At 35.3% G+C, this 20,104-nt stretch overlaps 1 protein-coding gene across 2 annotated transcripts in view; it reads left to right on the top strand.

Moving 5' to 3' along the window:
- Nucleotides 1-20,104, top strand: part of LOC128991492 (protein crumbs) — a 74,919-nt gene that overhangs the window by 37,829 nt on the left and 16,986 nt on the right. Inside the window, exons 5-24 of one of the 2 annotated variants that reach the window (XM_054414415.1) lie at nt 220-345; nt 2,563-2,658; nt 3,546-3,662; nt 4,216-4,333; nt 4,884-5,022; nt 6,011-6,209; nt 6,752-6,874; nt 10,039-10,269; nt 11,567-11,812; nt 12,412-12,492; nt 13,554-13,703; nt 14,302-14,450; nt 14,710-14,791; nt 16,069-16,182; nt 16,626-16,788; nt 17,409-17,594; nt 18,104-18,320; nt 18,583-18,825; nt 19,322-19,549; nt 19,724-19,904. In XM_054414415.1, the coding sequence (XP_054270390.1) occupies nt 220-345; nt 2,563-2,658; nt 3,546-3,662; nt 4,216-4,333; nt 4,884-5,022; nt 6,011-6,209; nt 6,752-6,874; nt 10,039-10,269; nt 11,567-11,812; nt 12,412-12,492; nt 13,554-13,703; nt 14,302-14,450; nt 14,710-14,791; nt 16,069-16,182; nt 16,626-16,788; nt 17,409-17,594; nt 18,104-18,320; nt 18,583-18,825; nt 19,322-19,549; nt 19,724-19,904 (3,189 nt within the window). The remainder of the gene's footprint in view (nt 1-219; nt 346-2,562; nt 2,659-3,545; nt 3,663-4,215; nt 4,334-4,883; nt 5,023-6,010; nt 6,210-6,751; nt 6,875-10,038; nt 10,270-11,566; nt 11,813-12,411; nt 12,493-13,553; nt 13,704-14,301; nt 14,451-14,709; nt 14,792-16,068; nt 16,183-16,625; nt 16,789-17,408; nt 17,595-18,103; nt 18,321-18,582; nt 18,826-19,321; nt 19,550-19,723; nt 19,905-20,104) is intronic. The other variant, XM_054414416.1, reaches the window with a different exon arrangement.

The following is a 20,104-nucleotide window of genomic DNA, read 5'->3' as shown; positions in this document are numbered from 1 at the left end:
TGTTTGTTTTGAAAGCAATAGCATACTTAGGTTAACCTTTGTTCAAATTGAGCTTTCCTCAATTCACAGATATAGCCCACAGGGCTTAAGAACTATTTTCCTTTTCAAATGTTACTAGAGTCCCCTAAATTCTGTAAATCACAAGTGTCGGTGTGACTAGTAGCGGCAACGGTGTGGCGATGAGTGACTGTAGTGCTATGTGAGAGGGCATGTTCGCAGGTAGCCCCGAGGACAGGTGCCACAATCAGCCCTGCATGACGCATGGTGTGTGCATTACTCGTCCAGACAACTATTACTGCCAGTGTAATGCGAGGTTTAGCGGCCGCAACTGCGAGGTGGACCATGGTGAGACAAAAACACCTCGGACTCTTTGCCACTTTTGTATATACGTTTCCAGGACAGGGTGTGAAGGTGCATGTACGTTTGGGTGTGGCTTGCGGACTAACGGAGCATTGGATGTCAGCGTTGTGACAACTTATTAGGAGTTTGTTTAAAACATGAGTAAAAAAAAGAGGTTTAAGATGATACACCGTCAGTTAGACATCATCCCTATAAAATGTATAGGACATCATATATGAAAAATATGTGTTTTACCACGATCCCCATTTTACTGTCTTTGATAAACAGATACATAATGCTGTTTGACTAGAATGTATCCCAGAAATCTATGGAATATGTTAAATGTTTTTCTAATTTGACTTGTATTTCTTAATGTCAATATTGTAGCAATTTCGACACTTGGTTAAAAACTGTACTCTGGAAATAAAAGCCAAAAGTATGATTGTGGCTGTAAACTTTTTAACTTGGCCTACAAATCTAATTAAAATGTTGACAGTAAGTAAGGGAAGTTTGAAATAAGTTGAGTTTGGGTCGCATTTAATTTGCTACTTGAACTGACATTTTATGTATCCAAATTCAATAAGTTTATGACTTATGTAATTGACAACTTTTTATGGATTTATCTTAATTTAAACGTTAAGTTGGTAGTCAAGTATCAAACCATTCAGGGGATATGCTCTTAAAAAAATGAATTTGTTTTTGCCAATGGCTTACCAATGACAATAGATATGTCAGTTGCATTGTATATTGAGGATGGTTGAAGTTCATATAATTATTAAATTAACTGTGTATTGTGTATTTATTAGTGTTAAACGCTATAATATTAAAAAACATAATTTTCTATAGTAAAAGACAAAAATCTAAGGATTTTCTTTTTGTTTTAATTGGGTTTGTATATTGTACTGTGAGTGGTTTACAATTGTGTTTCTGAGCTTGGACTGGGATTTTGTATTTTTCATGTAATGTTTTTAATACTTTCTCACATGAGGATGGGATCAAATCCCAGATTGGGAAACATGATGTAAACGTTGTTATTTACTAATTGTTGTGGAAAATGTCCACATCTCATTCATAGTTCTTTCATAGTTTGTAGGGAACTGATTGAATTCAAGAGTAGACGAATAAAAAAAGCTCTTTAGGCTATATAATGTAACAGTACTAGGACTTTAAAGCATAACATAAAGACTGCAAATACTGTAAAAGTGTACATGTAAAAGTAAGCAAAATTTATTTGTTGAAAATGAAAATCTACCAAGCATACTATGCATTGTTTATATGACTACACAAAACTGACACATTAGTAACATTTTCAGATAAGATATATTGATTTCTATAATAATGTAGCCTAATAAGTTATAAAAATGGAAGTGTAAGCCGATATAATAGTAATCTTCTTACTATAAAATTGTACTGCTACTCATCTGTTTTAGGTTTGGAAGCTCCCTTGTTGTCTCTATGTTACTACTGTTATATATAATTTTGCTGTATTCAATAAAATTTGCAGTAGTTGTCTTCATTTTTGCCTCTTTGCTACTACAGCATGTTTATAGAATAGACTGCTTATTTATTGCATGGCTTCTTGATAGTGGAATGTTTTTAGCACTATTAGCTCACAATTCTATTAATTTTAATTTAATCAATTAATTGTCATTTTATTAATGCCAGTGTTTTATTATGTATAACAAATGACCTAAATGATAACTTAATATTGGTTTATACCTTGTTAACACTAGCAACTGACCATGGACGTCCATCTTACTTTTCATAAGGGGAGCTGGGTAGTCTGGGAGGTACAGAATAGCCCCCAGTAAAGAGAGCAAAAAAATCAAGGCTGTTTTTCCCACACGGCGGTTTCCGGGTGTACAAGATGGTTGATTTTTTGTTCCAAAATTTGCGTTGAAAATTTATTGCTTTTACTACATCTTTTATAAGATCTGTACTTTTACGTTTTTGCTGTTCAGTCTAAATTTAAAGCTGAGCCATGTAGTTACTCTGATCCAATCATCATAGTTATTATACCAACATTTAAAATATAAATGTAAAAATTTCAGTCGGACATTCACATTTTCGATCAAACATGTCATGCATTCTAATACTGGTCTTAATCCAGTATATTAATTTCTACATGGATAGAATATAACTTGACATGACCTGACGCTCAAGGCTGATGGAAGGTAAACATCAATTGTCTAGGTAGATGTGTAATGTATGTTCTGTGACCAGGTCCTCCCTGTCTCAAGAAGCCTTGTCAGAACGGAGCTCAGTGTGAAGAGGACAGCGTGGGCAACTACAAGTGTATCTGTCCTCCGGGGTTCATAGGTGGGTACAGGATACACACACCCCATTCACGGACCACCCGTCTTTGATAATCGGGCTCATAGTTAAGAGCTCCGCTAAAGAAGCAGTTGGTCTTAGTCAGTAACAAAGCTAAACTAAGCATCACACGCCATTTGATGCTCTTTCAGTCATATTATGGTATAAGCCGAGTTGCGTCCCATCCCAATTGGACATTCACATTTCGAACACATAACTGACTTCTGTAGGCCTACTGTATAAATATTTCACTCTCTATACTTATTAACAGTAACAAAAGTGTGTATGTTAACCAGAAAAACTTAAAACTATTATTTAATATGATTATACTTTAAGAAAGAGGGAATGGATACAAAACTAACTTCAGAAGGAACTTTCTTCTGAAGAAACCCCCATGTGAACTGAATGTGTTGTGAACTTCTTTGTGCAGTTCATGCTTGACAATATTTTCTTGGGTAGGTTGGTTGAGATCCGTTCCTTCTGCCTTCCTTAATGTGTTCTTAAAAGTACCTTTTTCTCAAAAAAATATGTTTGTACCAATTTAAAATGATTTAAAATGGATGATGAGGGAATTGATTATTACTAAAAAAACTATAATTTGATTTTTAAATAATAACATGCAATAGTGACTTAAACTAAAAAAAGTTTTATCAATATAACACAAAACAAAATACATGGAATGTTGCATCCTTTGAAAATGTTAAAGGATAGTCTTGATGGTGATCCATTTGTTGCAATTGTGGAAACAATTGTGTTCTTTTTTTACTACCAAATAGATGTTTTGTATTTTATTGTGTTACAAGCAGGTATGAACCACTCTTGAGTCATGGGAGTGCAATAAATTAAATGTATATAACAATAAAAAAAGTGATGAGATGAGTTTGTTGTATTAGGCAAGCATTGTGAGACCCAAGTAAGTGGAAGAGTGTGTGAGAACAACCCCTGTCAGAACAACAGCACTTGCATCGTCAGCCAGACTGCCAACACCTACGACTGTCTCTGTCTTAAAGGTAAACCATCGTTAGCGTAACATATTTACCAAGTTAGCAACACTGTTTCATATCACCTCTGGTATTGTGGAACTATAGGAGTTAACAAAATCTATTTATGTTAAGGTTTCTTCTGCATGAAGTTAATATTTTACTATAGTTGGCATATAAAAAAAAAACTTTTTGATTAGTATATTTGATTAGGACAATTAATGGAGGTAATGTGGGATTGCTGAATCCGTCCCCTCATACAATACAAAGGATCATAAAATGTGGTTTCATTTTACCTCACATCTTGGTATTGAAATAGAAATTGTAATTTCTTCTTACTAAAACAGTAAATATTTCATTATTCTCATATTTAAAAAGCAAAATTATGTTGGAGAATGTTTTACATAATTTCATTAATTTGTGTAATCCTCTACTGTCCTTAGCACTGTTTCAGTCACTGAGACTTTTGTAGCACAATTAAAGGCCCAGAAACCCAGATCAGCAACCACAATCACTACAAAACAAAAATTAATGTTTTAGCAATAGGCTCAGTCGTATAATTATTCATTTGTCCGTTTTGCAGGTTTCACAGGCAAAGATTGTGAGATCAACATTGACGAGTGCCTGTCACAGCCTTGCCAGAACGGAGGCATCTGTGTGGACGAAATTGACAACTACACTTGTAACTGTGGCAGCACAGGGTTAGTGTGTTGGATTGATTACTATTGTATTTTACTTAACAATCAAAATGAGACAAACAAATCTATATATCCAATAGAACCGGGTAGGTTTGTGCAAATAAGACCCCGTTTTGGTAGTAATTTTGATTTTGCGTCAATGTTGCATACCTCATTAATTTTGCATGCATTTTCTGATGCACAAAACTAAGGAGTAAATAAAGTACAAGTTGTTATTTGTATTATATACCTGTATTTAACCTTCTCAATAATATAGTTAGTAGAGACAGAGTGGCAATACAAACAAATATTGCTTAACACGTATTCTTGTGAGCTGCAGTCAGAAATGCATCTATAAAAGAATCCCATTGACATAACTTTATAGCCTATGAACATAGTGATAAATATATATATATTTTAGATTCTAAATAGTTCATATCATTATGAACCTTAGTAAACTTGTCAAAAATCAAACATAAAACATATGCGTATAACGTATACATATAAATGTAGATATACATATTAATGTAGGTATACATGATACGTATACATATATATTGGCCTGTTGTTCTAGATACAAAGGACGACATTGCGAAGAAAACATTAACGAATGCGAGGAGACACCTTGTCTCAACCAAGGCCAGTGTTTCGACACTTACGGCAGCTACTCGTGCGAGTGTGTCAGTGGATTTACGGGACAGAACTGTGAGATTGTAAGTTGTCGATTATAAATCTTTAATATAAGATTAAAATGACCTATTTTGTCTTATAGGACATAACAACCACAGTTACTATATATTCTAGTATTAATGTTTCTAATTCTGTTATTCTGTTAATATATTTCTGTTATTTGACCTATTACGGGGGGTTTTGATGTTTATGATAATGTGTAATTTTTACTTGTAATAGCTTTGCATTTATGGCAACATTTTATAATAGTGCTTTTGTTGGAATTTCGCTGGTTTATAGTACATTGTAATATCGTTAAAATTGATTTAAGTTGTAAGTAGATTTCTCAGGGGTGGTTCCAGATAGCCTTAGTATAAAAATGGTACTGTGATTTCTAATAAAATCTTTAAAATGATACGGCTCTGGTAAACAGGATTAACTAAGCCTAAGCCTACTAAGTGGATGAGGAGATGGAAGAAAATAAGAAAGTACACTCATAACTCAAAATACTGTACAATCCTTCAGAGAGTTTCAAAGGTTTTAACATATCTTACAGCAAATGTTATACACCTAGCAAGCCTGCTCATAATCTTGTTGTTAAACAAAATATTTAAAAACTGACCTGGATCCATCTTTGATTTAAAAAAAAATTTAAACAAGTTCATGCGTATTTGATTCAAACAATGTGTATGAAATTAATAATACTTTAGGCAAAATGTTTTATGTTTTTATTCATGTTTATTTTTATACCAATGTTGTATCTAGAAGATTATTTAATGATAATTATTGCTGACATTTTCCATCATAATTAATAATAAACAAGTTTTCACAACATTTTAGTATGTGGAATCTGTGGACGAGATCAGATTCCATAACCTCAAAGATTGTGAAACTCGTTTTCTATTACTTGTGTGATGGACAATCTCTGCTATAAACCGTCCAATAACATCCCTAATGTAGTGTATTAACAATTTATTCACTATACTACTGTTGTTATTTAACATTTTTCTCACCGCTGTCATGATGATACAGAAGGTGCAGAGCTGCAGCAAGTGGCCGTGTCACAACGGAGGTACGTGTGAAGACATGGCTCATGGGTTCAGATGTGTGTGCCCCGCCGGCTATACGGGGGTGTACTGTGACATCATCACCAGTGTCGGGGGCCCTGCCAACACTGACTGCTACGACAAGCCTGGTGGAGTACAGTGCTTCTGCAAACCTGGCTTCACAGGTAGTTGTTACAACATGAAGTAAAGTGGAAGTCTTCGTTGTTAGATATACAGGGGCTATTTAGAAAATATCAGATAAAGACGAACTGTAAACTATATTATCTCACATGCATCATTAAAGTTAGTGCATTTATTATGACCTGGAACAAGATTTTTAAAGTGATTCACAAGACTAAAACGTCAGTTATTATCTTAACTGCCCTTCCAAGTAACCAAAGAAGCATAAGAGATACTTCAAAGATTTATGTTTTAAGTTTGATTAGTAATTTGAACACATTTGATTTCACTATTTACTTTTACAGCCAAAATTTTGGTAGTATTGAATAAATGTAGGAGAAAAATTTGGTGTCCTATAAACCTTCTTAAACCCTTGTCTTGAGTGATTTATTTGTCTATGCATTGCAATAGTCTAGCTAGTCTCTTGACTCTCAATTTAGCCAACTGGATATTATATCTTTATCTTTTTATTTTAAACTTTAAAGTAATCATAAACACTTCAGACAATATTTTTTTATAAAACTCAATATTGCCATTTGACTTGTAGGGCCACCCTCTGCCTGCAAGCCTATTGATGCCTGTCTCAGCGTGCCTTGTCACAACGGAGGCACCTGCACAGCCGCAGCGACTGGTGAAGGGTTCAGCTGCACCTGCGTACCAGGTTACACAGGTAACTGACCATCAAACCTGCTTACTACAGTTCTCTCTCACCGCTTCTATCTTCTATCTTGTAGCTTTTGCTTTCACTCATGACGACACAGAAAAAGGAATCGGCTTGACTAGTAGTAATGAATCAGAAAACATCTGTTGTTTCATTTGTATTATAAGTTTTTACTTAAATCAACAATCTTAAACTTTTTATATCATTGTGTTGAGTATTGGTATAACCATTTTCTTTTTGGGTGGAAATATGTTAAGAAATAATGTGCTTGAAATATTTTAGGTGGTGCTAAGTTCATTAAAAATACTCAAACTCAAAACTATACAGTTACAACTGGTATAACTAAACTACACAGCCCACTGGTTAGAATGTCATATTGGCAGTAGCTAGATGAGTTGTGAAAGCTGGAGATTCCTTACTCGGTGTCATATAAAAGTACAATTGATAAGTTGATCTATAAAAAAATCATTTGGAAAATATTAAGTTAGTTTATCAATTTTGTGTCTTTTGTTTAATTTGGAAAAATTTTAAATCACTGTAAAAGAAAAAGGTGTGCTTCATAAGGGATTTTTCTAATTTGCAAATGATTAATGGCATTCTTTTAACAATATGGTGTTATTTTCAAAATAGTCTCAGTTTGTCTTGAACCCTACACAAACAATTTTACCACTAATAATACCATTATCACACACATTTTTGTGGTTAATAATAATATCTGCAAACAAAATGAAAGTTCAATTTTACTTGTAAACTGCAACACAAAATAGTTTACAGTTCATTATTCTTTTGTAAACTTGATTCAAGTCTTTGTTTTTTAAATGTTTTACCATCTACATGCTTGCATTCTTATAGTAGGCTTACATTAGTTTTATAATTCATAATTTAAATTGTAACTTTGGAATTTCTCTATTAGCATTGGTTGTATAATTTTCTTCAGACTATTTTCTTGCATCATCTTTTGGTATTCTGTAACATAGTACTTGTATCTTTCCTAGCTTTCTCTCATATTAAAGTAATAAATACAACTTTGTAGATTGATTCAATATTCATTTTCTTAAACTTGCTTATGTTAAAGTAGTTATAAGTAAAGTTGTATTTTAAATAACCACCTTTCAACATTTGTAAGTCTCATAACCTTTCTTCTTTATAATTAGTTTTAATACTTATATGATGTATATTATATTATCCTCCTCTGAGTAGTTTACCTTATCGTACCTTATAAGGCGAATTCCTAAGGCTGAGATGGGCGAATTCCTTTTAGCAGTTCCAGCTCTTAACATTTTTCTGTGATTTTGGCATCGGCCTTGTTTGCAATTTTGTCTGTGTTTTAAAATATTTTGACGAAAATCGTGTAAATATTTGCTATTGCCAATTGACAACTGATTTAGACTCTAAAGTGATGTTATCCAAAGGTTGTTCAAGAAAGTATCTTTAAATTTGTCATTTTCTCCTATTAATTTATTAAAATTTATAAACACAGCAACAGCTTAGCACCATAATGTAGGATAACTTATGTGCTTTGTTGCGAAGTGCTAACTTACCATAAGTAGATGTTCACACCATTTTCAATACTACTGTATTAATAATCAGCACCAGCGTGATACATACTGATGATTACAGTAGTTATTACAGTCAGAATAGATATAAAATGCACATAATTGATTAGCTGCATTTTTATTCCTATTTTAGTCACAGAAGACAGAAGTGACGAAATTGAGAGTTTTATTTTGGAATCGACCCATCTCTGCCTACTTACAGTTGAAACAAATTGTTTTTCAACCCTTTCACTACTAATTTCCTTGTAGAATGACCTACTAACAAGACAGGGAAATAGTTGGGAGAGCGAACGCTACACTGGCAAATGCTTTTAGAAATTTCAACAAACTTTTCTTATCTTCCCCACACACCAGTCTGACCAAGCAAATAAACAAATTGTTTCAACTGTACTCTGTAGAAGTAGTTTATAATGTACTCAAGTTGTGATTGTTGGTAGTTGGTTGGTAGCACGCAGTTCACTAACAGTTAGGTTGCTTATGTAGCCGGGCACTAACCTAGCAGTGGTGGAGGTCTCACCTAATGCTTGGCTTGCACAATAATGCTACAACCTTGGACCAGGTAAGGTATTTCTCTAACTGGCATGCATACTCAGGGTGTCTAGCCGACCTAGAAACTGGGAAAACCGAGAATTGTACGTGAATTTTAAGGCAGTATCTAAGGTATAATCACGGATGTCTGACATTGATCACGGCAAATTATCACAGTTATTGCTGTGATTGTGGGAAATAACAAGAGGTTGACATGATCAACTAAGGGGATCTCGGATGTTGCCGCAATTGTGGGAGACCATTCTGAATTTTGCCACAACTGCAAAATGGGACAACAGCATGCTGCCGATGTGGCTGCTGTCGTGAGAATTTATCACAAAATTTGCCAAAGGGGTTTTGTTTTAAAGTACTATCAAGTAAAGTATAAAGTTTTGCTTATTTTGAGTGGCAAGTTTTGTCCTGGAAATTTTGAATTTTGAACCTGGAAAACCTAAGATTGTCCTTGAAGTTTACTTTGATGGAATGCTGGACACCCTGATACTTTGGAAACATAATGAATGTGAATGGTAATAAATAAGATATAGGTTTGTGTGGGTTGGGAAGGGTTCAAATGTTTTCAATGTTTTAAATGTTGTTCAAATGTTTCAACTTTTTCCAAATTTAATTCTGCATGGAAGATTTAAAATATATGTTTACTTAAATACTAAATTTCTTCTGTATTTTGAACAGCTTTATTATCAAATGTAATGTATATTGTAATGTAGTTTTTGAAATATAATAATATGATCATTTTCACTTCATTGTGGATTCCTTAAAACAAGTGTCCAATGGATTCAATTAGGAGTCTTATTTTATGTGAAAATTCTCACTTTTCAATTCTCTAGTTATTTGTCCTGTTGAAATTCTTACGCAGAGTTTTGAAGATGCAGAAGCAGAAAGCTTAAGGTCTTGAAATATAAACTACAGCTACTTTCTGACATGTGCTCCATCCCCCTAAAAATCTGGGTTTCCTTTGTCTGGATATTCATTATATTAGAAAATAAGAATTTTTTCTGAGTAAAACTGTATAAAAGAAGATAAGTACTGACACTGTAAATGACTGTTCTTAACATCTTTTCTCTGTGACAGGTGCGACTTGCCAGACCAACATAGAGGAGTGTGCGTCAATGCCTTGCCAGCACGGAGGCTTGTGTACAGACCTGGTCAACGGCTACCATTGTGACTGTACTCCTGAGTATACAGGAGCCAGCTGTGAGATCAGACGAGACCCGTGCAGCTCCACACCTTCACCTTGTCTCAACAACGGCACATGCCAGCCACGTGGCTCACGCGACGGCTACTACTGCGAGTGTCTGCCTGGTATGTTGTGTAGTAAATCCAGTAAATTCCTTTGTCCACTTAGTATGTTGTTTAGTGAAGAAAGAATGTGATTTCCTCCACTCTGTGGGTTTTTGCCGCCTCTGTCCTTTAAGTTGTTTAGTCTTATCCCGAAAAGTTTTCAGTCCATCTAGTAGGTTTTTTAGTTCACCATGTAAGTGTAATCCATGTGCACATAGTAATCTGTTTGCTATACCCAAAATAGTATATTTCATAGTTACCAGCTTTGAAAGTGACCCATTTTGAGGCAAGACAGTGGTTTAGAAGTGAGCAAACTACTAGGCCCTCGAGTAACTACTTTGTTACTACTCGAGTAACAATACTTTTTATCACAATGCAAAAATGGCACAAAATTTCTTGATTTTAAAATAATAAAACATTTCACACCCATATTCTAGTAATTCTCTTTAAAATTGATGTAGCATAGGTTTGCAGATAATTTCAAACTCAGCTGAAAAATATACTTTTGTATTAAAATTATGCATACATTATCACGGACCATTGTTTCAGTAAGGAAAAAGTTTGTTTGGGAAAGGCATAATCATAATTATGTTTGACTAGAATGGAAATCAGCAATTTTGGGTAGCCCAGCAGTATGAAAATGAACTTTTTTTGTATACAGAGTGGTGACAAATCATTTTGTCACCCAGAAAATTATTTATTCCATCAAGTAGTCTGATTAATTGTTAACCCCATTTTTTTCTGTTGGGTGTGTTTGTTAATCTATACAAAACATTAAACACGACACAGTAAATATTGTAAGTTTGAGTCGACACTTAACTCTTCAAAACTCATTATAGATCATCCAATCTGAGCAAGTATATATTTTAGCTATAGTTAGTCACTTTTAATTAATCACTCGCTGTGTAGATGTGCGATTTAAGTGCTCGCCTAGCAATCAAAAGGTAGCTGGTTCGATCCTGAGAAAAGTCAGTAGCTTTTTGATGGTTTAACACTGGACCCAGCTGTCCCTAATCATTGGGCTCTAAATAAATGATTCTGACTAATGAAATAGCCGATCTTAGTCAGTAAAAAAGCTACACTTATCATCCCACAACATTTTACACTAATCCTTACTCGTATTTGGGTTAAAATACGCACTTAGGTAGTGTCCCCATCTCAACTAATTGATAACTGAATTTGCTCAATTAAAGCCAAACATACCAACATATTATTTACTATGTCCCTATAGAGAAATTCACTAAAACACAAAGAACCTAATATGATATGAGTTTATAAGACGTGTTATCTCACATTTAAGCCTATGTTTTTTCTAAAGGTTTCGAGGGTCTTCACTGTGAGAACAACATCAACGAGTGCTACAAGGCAGTGTGTCCCGAGGGCCGAGTATGTGTTGATGGTGTCAACTCCTATGAGTGTCAGTGTCCGCCAGGGTTGACGGGAGACAACTGCTCTCAGGAACTACCCATGGCCAAGTGTCCCCCTGTCAACCCGTGCCAGAACAACGGCACGTGCCGTGACGGACCCTCACACTACACCTGCGACTGTCCTCCTGGCTGGAGAGGTAAGTTTTAAATAAGGTACAGTTAGTACGAGAACCGAGAATCGATTTTGGCTAGGAACCGGTACCGACCCATCACTACCAAAAACCCACATAAGCGACACGGAATCTCGTTATTAAGACATGAAAAATCTTCTAATTTTGCAAGATACGAATTTGGCAGAAGTTGAGTCGAGACAACCATTTTCAACATTCAAATTGTTACTGGAAAAATAAGATTTCTTAGAAGGTTTTATGAGGCTAAAAGCTAAAGACAATAAAATTCTTAACGGTGAGATTTTTTTTTAGTTGAATAATGTGTGAGCTATTATAATAAGAATCTAAGTGACTAACAAACCATAAGATTAACAAATTTCTGAAGCCAAAACATGCAGTTTTAAAGCTCAAAACACAAAAACAAAAGTGGCTAATATTGTGAATTGTAATCAATTATTTTTTATGAAAAATTCCTTAAAACTCAAATTGCAAAGGTTTAACTGTTTGTATTCACTATTTCTCTATGGTTAGAGTCCATGAAACCTAGAATTATTAAAAGCCATATTTCACATGATATAAAGGTATGATATTTCTGGATGTTTTAAATTGTGTTTCTTTTTTAACAGGTCCTTTTTGTACTGAGGATGTTGATGAATGTACTGAAAACAAAAACATCTGCAACAATGGCATCTGTCTCAACAACCAAGGTAAAATAAAGGTTATGATCTGTTATAGTTTTAATTAAAGCTTACTGAGTGTGAAGAAGAGTGTTCTGAATAGGAATTAACCACCAGATGTGAAAAGTCAAAAGAAGGTCTAATCAGTTTTGAATATAGGGTAATTGCAGCCTTAGGCCAAATTAACACAAGCGACCCCCTCCCCAAAGATGGAACTTCCCTGTGATCACAGCAAAATTGTCGACATCTCCAATCTCGGGGATATCGTCATCACCAATCGCAGTCATAACAAATTATTATATTACAAAATTTAAATTTAATTTTTGTTTGAAAAAAATGTTTTTCTACAAAACATTGCACTCCTAGGCTGCAGCCTAGTTGGTCTAGTGGTAAATCTATCTCTATGTCCAACCCAAAGTAATTTTTCTAGACTAGTGTTCTTGGGATTATGGACTTGTAGTGGATACGAGTCCCACTCAATAGCTGAAATACTTAATTCAATTTTCTCCACAAAAATGAAGCTCTACAATACCTATTAGTCATAATATGATTAATGGCTACCAACAGTATGGTAGATAAGAAATTACTCAAACATATGCTTTACTTAAGGCTAGTTTTACTTTTATAACATTCTCTTACTCCCAACATAATAAATATTAACAATTTGTGTTTTACATGTTAAATGTTTTTTTAACTTCTTTGATTCAACCAAACATAATTATCCGTTTTGAAATTTTTTATGATGGTTAAATAAAAAAAGCTCACTAATGTAGATAGTAATTTAAAACTACTTTGCCAAAGTCTTCAAGTCGATCATTGCAACTAGATTAAATTCAAGGTAACAGACTGATGTAGAATTTTGGGGCTGTAATATATTAACTAAAATAGATAAAATATGGGAATGTAATATATTAGGGGATTGTATTGACAGCATGTATACTTTCTTGTTGTTTTATTAATTGCCATTTCAGTTACATGGCTTAGTGTGAATATTACAAAGGTGATTCTGGAATGTATTATTTTAGTTGCACTCTATGAATCCCTGCTGTAGACCCAAACAGAGTCCCTATTACATGCGGAATGTTTTGCAGGTGGCTTTGAATGTTTCTGCCGTCCCGGTTACTCCGGAGAGCGTTGTGACTTGGACTTTGACGAGTGTCTGTCTCACCCCTGTGAGAACAACGCGACATGTGTAAACAAAGTGAACGGCTTTAGCTGCAACTGCCCACCTGGTTTCACAGGTAGAACCAAACCTATAATGAGGTATTTTTTTCCTTAATGTAATATATTTATATTGAGAACCAAATTTAATCCAATGATGATGTCAACTGTTTTTTTGTTGTTGTCTTAGAGCCAATTCTGTACAACAAAATATAAGCAATTGGGACTTGGGGCTTTTCAAAAGTTTAATTCACAAAGTAATAAAGTATACTAATAATCTAGTTATTATCTGAACCGTACTATTACAATATCTCTTCTTATCCTATTTACTTTTTTCCCAACTTATTTTGCTAGTTTTTTTTCAACTTATCTAAACAGATAAATCTTTCACATTCATCTTTAGACCTTCCTGCAATTTATAATTCCTCTCAACCTACACTTCAAACCTCTCTTATTGTCCTAAAACCTTTCTATATTTATTTGTCTTTCAACTTCATCATCCTCATTCTTCTCCACATATCCAGCTACCTCTACATTTTTGTGTCACTGACTTATCCTACAACTTCTTTACTTATCCTACAACCACTATGCTTATCCTACAACCTCTCTACTTAACCTAATACCTCTCTACTCATCTCAAAGCATCTCTATTTACTCTCTGACTCTTGTCTTTCATAGGTCTGGTGTGCAGTGTAGACATCAACGAGTGTGACAGTAACCCATGTCAGAACGGAGCCACTTGTATGGATCAGCTGGGTCACTTCCTCTGTGTCTGTCCTGTGGGTATAACCGGTCAGCTGTGTGAGACCAACATAGACGACTGCGAGGTACTACACCTACCTAGGATTAGTAACACCTTACTGACAAAAATGAATTAAAATTAAACACATAGAATTATGAGAAACTAATTAAATAAGATAAATTAACAACTAAAACTTACAAGAGCAAAGAAAGACTCAACTCCTGAAGAAGGAACCAGTAGCTCTGAAAATTCTATGTGTTTATTTGTGCATTTGGGAGTGTTGCACAAAGTCCTAATGTATTTTTTAATTGAATTTGTTATATATTTGACACATTTGTCCACAGTCCATGCCCTGTCAGAACGGTGGAGCTTGTATTGACGGCATCAACAGCTACTCTTGCAACTGCACGGACACTGGATTTGAGGGTGAATACGATGTAGGGTATGATAAGAAGAAATCACCACTGCAATTACAGATGGCCTTTGAGCTGTTAGTTAACCAATAAAATAGGGATGGTCAAGTCTCAAAATTTCGGGAAATTTTCGGGAAATTTTAAATCTCGTTACACGAAACAAGATTTCTTTCTGGCCGAGATTTTTATTGAGACAATAAAAAAAAAAAAAAAATTCAAAACGCCTGCAGAAAGTCAATGCAATACCCGCAATACAGGAGCGTGTTGTAGTTGCGTTTTCTATGCGAAGGCGTTCTTATTTAATTAATTCTTTAAATGTAAATATTACTTTAATAACATTTGAGAAGTTTTGTTTAGTGTAAGCAGTGTGAGGAATGTTTTATTACTATAAAAAGTCAAAACAAGTAACTATTTTATAAAAATTAATATTGCTTTTATTTTAGGATAAGTTGAACTCTATCCTAACTGATATCACTATGTTTCCTAATCGTAGGCATTTTTAATAAGTTAGGCGTGATTAATAAAAAAATGTTATGCTGATGTTTTTTAATAAAAGATTGTAAATATTCTTGCCTATTATCATTATTTTTGTATTTAAACAGTCATCTAACAATGTTACAAAATCAGGTAAAAATTTTGAACGTGCATTTCCCGTTGCGTATGAGAAGGGAAATCCCGTCTCGATCTCGTCTCGAAATTTTATGAGAAATAAAAAATCTCGTCTCGTCTCGTCTCGAACTAAAAATCCAATCTCGTCCATCTCTACAATAAAACAAATGTTTTATTTTAATTCAGCAAATCGTTGAATCTAAAAAAAAATAAAAAAAACTTATAGGCTAGGCCTATTATTTTGTACTGTCGTTGGCCGAGCATGAAGAGCCACTCTTTCCATCCTGGCGATATTCAAATTAGCCCTATATAATCCAAACCGCTATGCCACAATGTTTCTGTAAATATTAGTTTTGTAAAAATGGTATATAGTAATTAAATTGACCCAATCTATCTGATAATGTTGGTCAAAGATGAAGACATCAAGTAAGTAAGTAAGTAAGTATAAGAGTAATAACAAGTTGTTTTGGAAATGTTGTAGTTAAGACTTAGAAACAATTTTAAAGTCTAATTGATCAGAAATTTACATGTGATAACTATAAGGATAGCGGTATTGAATGTATTACTAGCTCAGAACAAACCATCCTTGTTTTAGGAGTAGATGTATTACTCAGTTGTGTCTATATAAGAATGATTTAAACATTGACCTTTTTGTAGTGATGACATTTTGTGTATTGGCAGGTAAGCAGTGTGAGATCAACATAGACGACTGCCTATCCCAGCCTTGTATGAACGGAGGCCAGTGTGTGGACGGTGTGAAGGACTACCAGTGCCGCTGTCACCCAGGCTATACAGGTACAGGCGCTTAAACACTTTAATATTAGTACCTAAGCTTCAAGGGTGGGTGAGTAGTGTTTTTTTATTACCTCAAGTTTTTTCCCACCCCTAGACAACAAATTTTACATTACTATCCTTTGTAGCCTATTCACTTGTTGGACACTCTGAAAAACGTATTGAAGAGCAAAATTGTAAGAAATATAAAAAATGAGTAAGTAAATGTTTAACCGTTTTTAGTAGTCATCTTAAATGAGAACAAATAATTAATTAGCTGTAGAATTCTAAAAACTTTTCAAGGACAATTTAAACAATAAGATATTTTAATGGACTTTATAGAGCTCGAGCCCTAGTTTATTATTATTCATAAATACTGTGTTTGGTATTAATAATCCAGTAACTGGATTACTACTGAACACCTCACTAGTTAATAGGTAGTGACAATTTCTGTTTTTACTTGGCAGGCAAGAACTGTGAAGAAGACATCAACGAGTGTGAGAGCAACCCCTGTCAGCTGAATGGTACGTGTTACGAGCTGTCCAACCAGACGTACTACCAGCTGAGTGGTGTGGACTCGTCTTTACCTGCTGTGTTTCATCAGCAGTTCTCACACAGCACAGCCTCTGGGTAAGGACAGTGGAGAGCTCATAACATGCTTTGGGAGTGTGAAATCTACTAGACCTGACATCACAGTATACAAACACTTCACTTTACTTCCTCTGTACATAATAGTTATATCGTGAAAGTATTTGTTGGTTTGTTCGATTACTTTCACGGGGACGACGCTCATTTAAATGTTTTTATATTTGTCATAGACAAATACTCGTCACGTGGATGGATGGGTATTGTTGAAATTACGTCCTTCAAAACTATTGTTGACTATTATCTTGTGAAGAATTGGTTTTCAGACCATAATCTCATAATATACAGTCCATCCAAAAAAAGTCGGATATTTAACGCAACCGACGTGGTAAACAAATTTGGGCTCGGTTCGACCAAATCCGAACCTAATTTTCGGATAACCGCACACCTTTAGAGATATTATTGGTTTAACTGTTTATTTTCGACTGGGATGTATTCAGAAATGTATAAGTCAACCTTTCCAAGTGATAGAGGTGGATAAATCTCTAACATAAACATGAAATATACCTCGTGCTGTTGCTGATATAGAAGAATTGTAATTGATCATTGGGCAAATTTCCCACATTAGGTAGTGAAAGCATTCAACTATGATTGTTGTGTTCCAGATATACTTGTGTGTGTGTTCCCGGTACGACAGGAGAAAACTGTGAGATAGACATTAATGAGTGTGAAAGCAACCCTTGTGTCAAAGGCAACTGTATCAACGACATCAACAAGTACCACTGCGAGTGTGATGATGGCTTTGAAGGAGTCAACTGTGAAATAGAGATAGACGAGTGTGAGAGATACAAGTAAGTTCATCAGTCAGGTTTACTTTTCCTTTCTAGTAGGTGTGTTATTCTTTTGGTAAGGGGAAAGGACATGAGTGATAATAAAATAGCCAGAATAGTGGATTTTTGAATGGTAGATGTCTCTTCCATCCACAAAACCGATCTTTATGGAGACCAAATGGCACTGGCGCTACCTAGTATACTAAATTAAATTATAGACATTATTTTTACTTATTGCTTTTGTGGTACTGGAACTGAAACCTTGTGGAACTTACAACCCCCCCCCCCATCTTTTATAATTCCTTTTAATTTGTTCCCCTCCATAAAGAGTGCTTTAGTAAAACAAGAAATATACACTGCGATTATACTGTTTTTCTTAAAATATAAAGATTTAAAGTTATAATAAATTTTGTGTAAAGAAAACTGACCAGCTCCAGGTGTAATAAAGATTTTCTTCCACATAAATCATACATTTTGATAGTTAGATAGTTTTTACAAACGAAGGAAAACTAAAGCATTTCTCGCTGCAGGCCTTGTGTACATGGGACATGTGTGGATCTCACAGCCAACTACAACTGTCAGTGCCAACCTGGCTACGGAGGCAAGAACTGTTCTGTGGAGCTGACGGGCTGCAAGGAGAACCAGTGTCTCAACAACGGCAGCTGCAAGCCGTACTTGGAGAACGAGAGTAAACAGCTCTTCAACTGTTCCTGCACCAACGGCTATCATGGCCACATTTGTGACAAGGTGTGTTATTTTGTTGGAATGTTGTAGCATTGACTATATTAAAGGAGACTTTCCATCTACATGGACCAGCTGTAGAAATTCGCTCATTCAAATAGATTCTAGTTGAATGAGCCACTAACAGTAAGTGCAACTGTCCAATTTTCTCTCTTTTTCAATACGCTGATAGCTGATGTGATTTAAAAGATGCTTTCGTTTACAGTGTCTTTACAGATCTAATATCAATCTTCTTTTTTTGCCATAATTACCTGTCTATTGTTGACAGCCGACGACAATGTCACTGAACGGAACGTCATACGTGATGATCAACACCAGCAGAGAGGAAGGATATGACATTCAGTTCCGCTTCAAGACCACGCTGCCTAATGGACTCCTGGCGATCGGCAAAGGTCCGACCTTTTACATTCTACAATTGCAGCATGGTCGTCTCAATCTGCAAAGCTCCATTCTCAACAAACTGGAGGGAGTGTTCATTGGCTCAGGACTCAACAACAGCTCCTGGCAGAAGGTGAGTACGTTGTGATAATGGAGAGTGTAGGGAAAGGATATGATGTTTTTTTAAACGGTTTACACCCATCCAACAGTTTTGTTATTTCCTCTTTTCCTCTTATTTCCCTCTAACTGTAGATTAAGCTCTCCTATTTTGTTCACCTCACCTCTTATGCTAGCAGTTGGCCTACACTATCGCCAAACATAGGTAAGCTAAGGCGACCACAAAAGTGTACTCAGTCTTCTCTTGATATATTACCTTGCCATTATTTGTGCTCTCCTGTGTTCTGGTTTTTGGGACGTGTCAAACATGGGCGAGCGTGTACTGGGTGAGCTTGTGGGTACTTAAGGTTTACATTCGGCAGCATTCGTCATCATGACTTCCGCCTAAAATTTGGCAAAACTCTTGGCGGAACATTCGGCAGTGGTGTACTAACTTGCCCAGTTGATTTGTCTGCTTAGGTAATTACTATAGGCTTTTGATAATCATACAATACTTTTTCTACTGTCCGTAGGTGTTTGTTGCCATCAACGCGTCTCACTTGGTCCTGGCTGCTAATGAGGAACAGACCATCTACCCCATCAGCATCAATGAGGCTGCCAACACGAGCCACACCAGTTTCCCCACCACATACCTCGGTGGCACTGTGGTTAACCTGTTCAGACTCACCTATCTACAGCAGGGGCCGCGGGCTCCGTCATTTGTGGGTTGTGTGCAGGACGTTGTGGTCAACGGACAGTGGGTGAGTACAGGCTAAATCATGGTGTATCTATTAGTTATTCTACTGTCATATTTGTATATTTTTAATTCAACTTTAAGTATAATTTTTCTTAAGCAATGTATGTTATTGAAATCAAATTCATTTTTCTTCAACTTCTAGACTAATCTACATGTTGTTATTTCCCTCTCCCTGTAGGTATTGTCCAATGAGAGCCAGATGCAGCCCCATGTGATGTTGAAGGACATAGAGGTAGGGTGTGCTCGTACACCTCAGTGTGAGCCCAACCCTTGTCAGAGCGGAGGTCACTGTACAGACATGTGGAGGACATTCAGCTGTGCCTGTACAAGACCCAACCTGGGCGACAAGTGTGAATACAGTGAGTGTCACAGTCGTACATATAGCTGATATTAGTCAAAATCAAATGTTTAATACTGAAATCAAGGGCTTGAAAATACTTATCCATCTCAAAATGCTTGTTAGACCCTGCTGTTGGAGTTTTGTCAAACAAGAATCTGTAGAAAAAAAAGAGATAAAACACACACAAAAACAAACTAATTTTACAAAAAAAAAAAATTA

The sequence above is a fragment of the Macrosteles quadrilineatus genome, unplaced genomic scaffold (assembly GCF_028750875.1).
Source record: "Macrosteles quadrilineatus isolate MER2022 unplaced genomic scaffold, UCM_ALF_1.0 Scaffold_4__1_contigs__length_99947679, whole genome shotgun sequence".
NCBI lineage: Eukaryota > Metazoa > Arthropoda > Insecta > Hemiptera > Cicadellidae > Macrosteles > Macrosteles quadrilineatus.
This window is presented reverse-complemented; position numbering and strand designations above follow the sequence as displayed.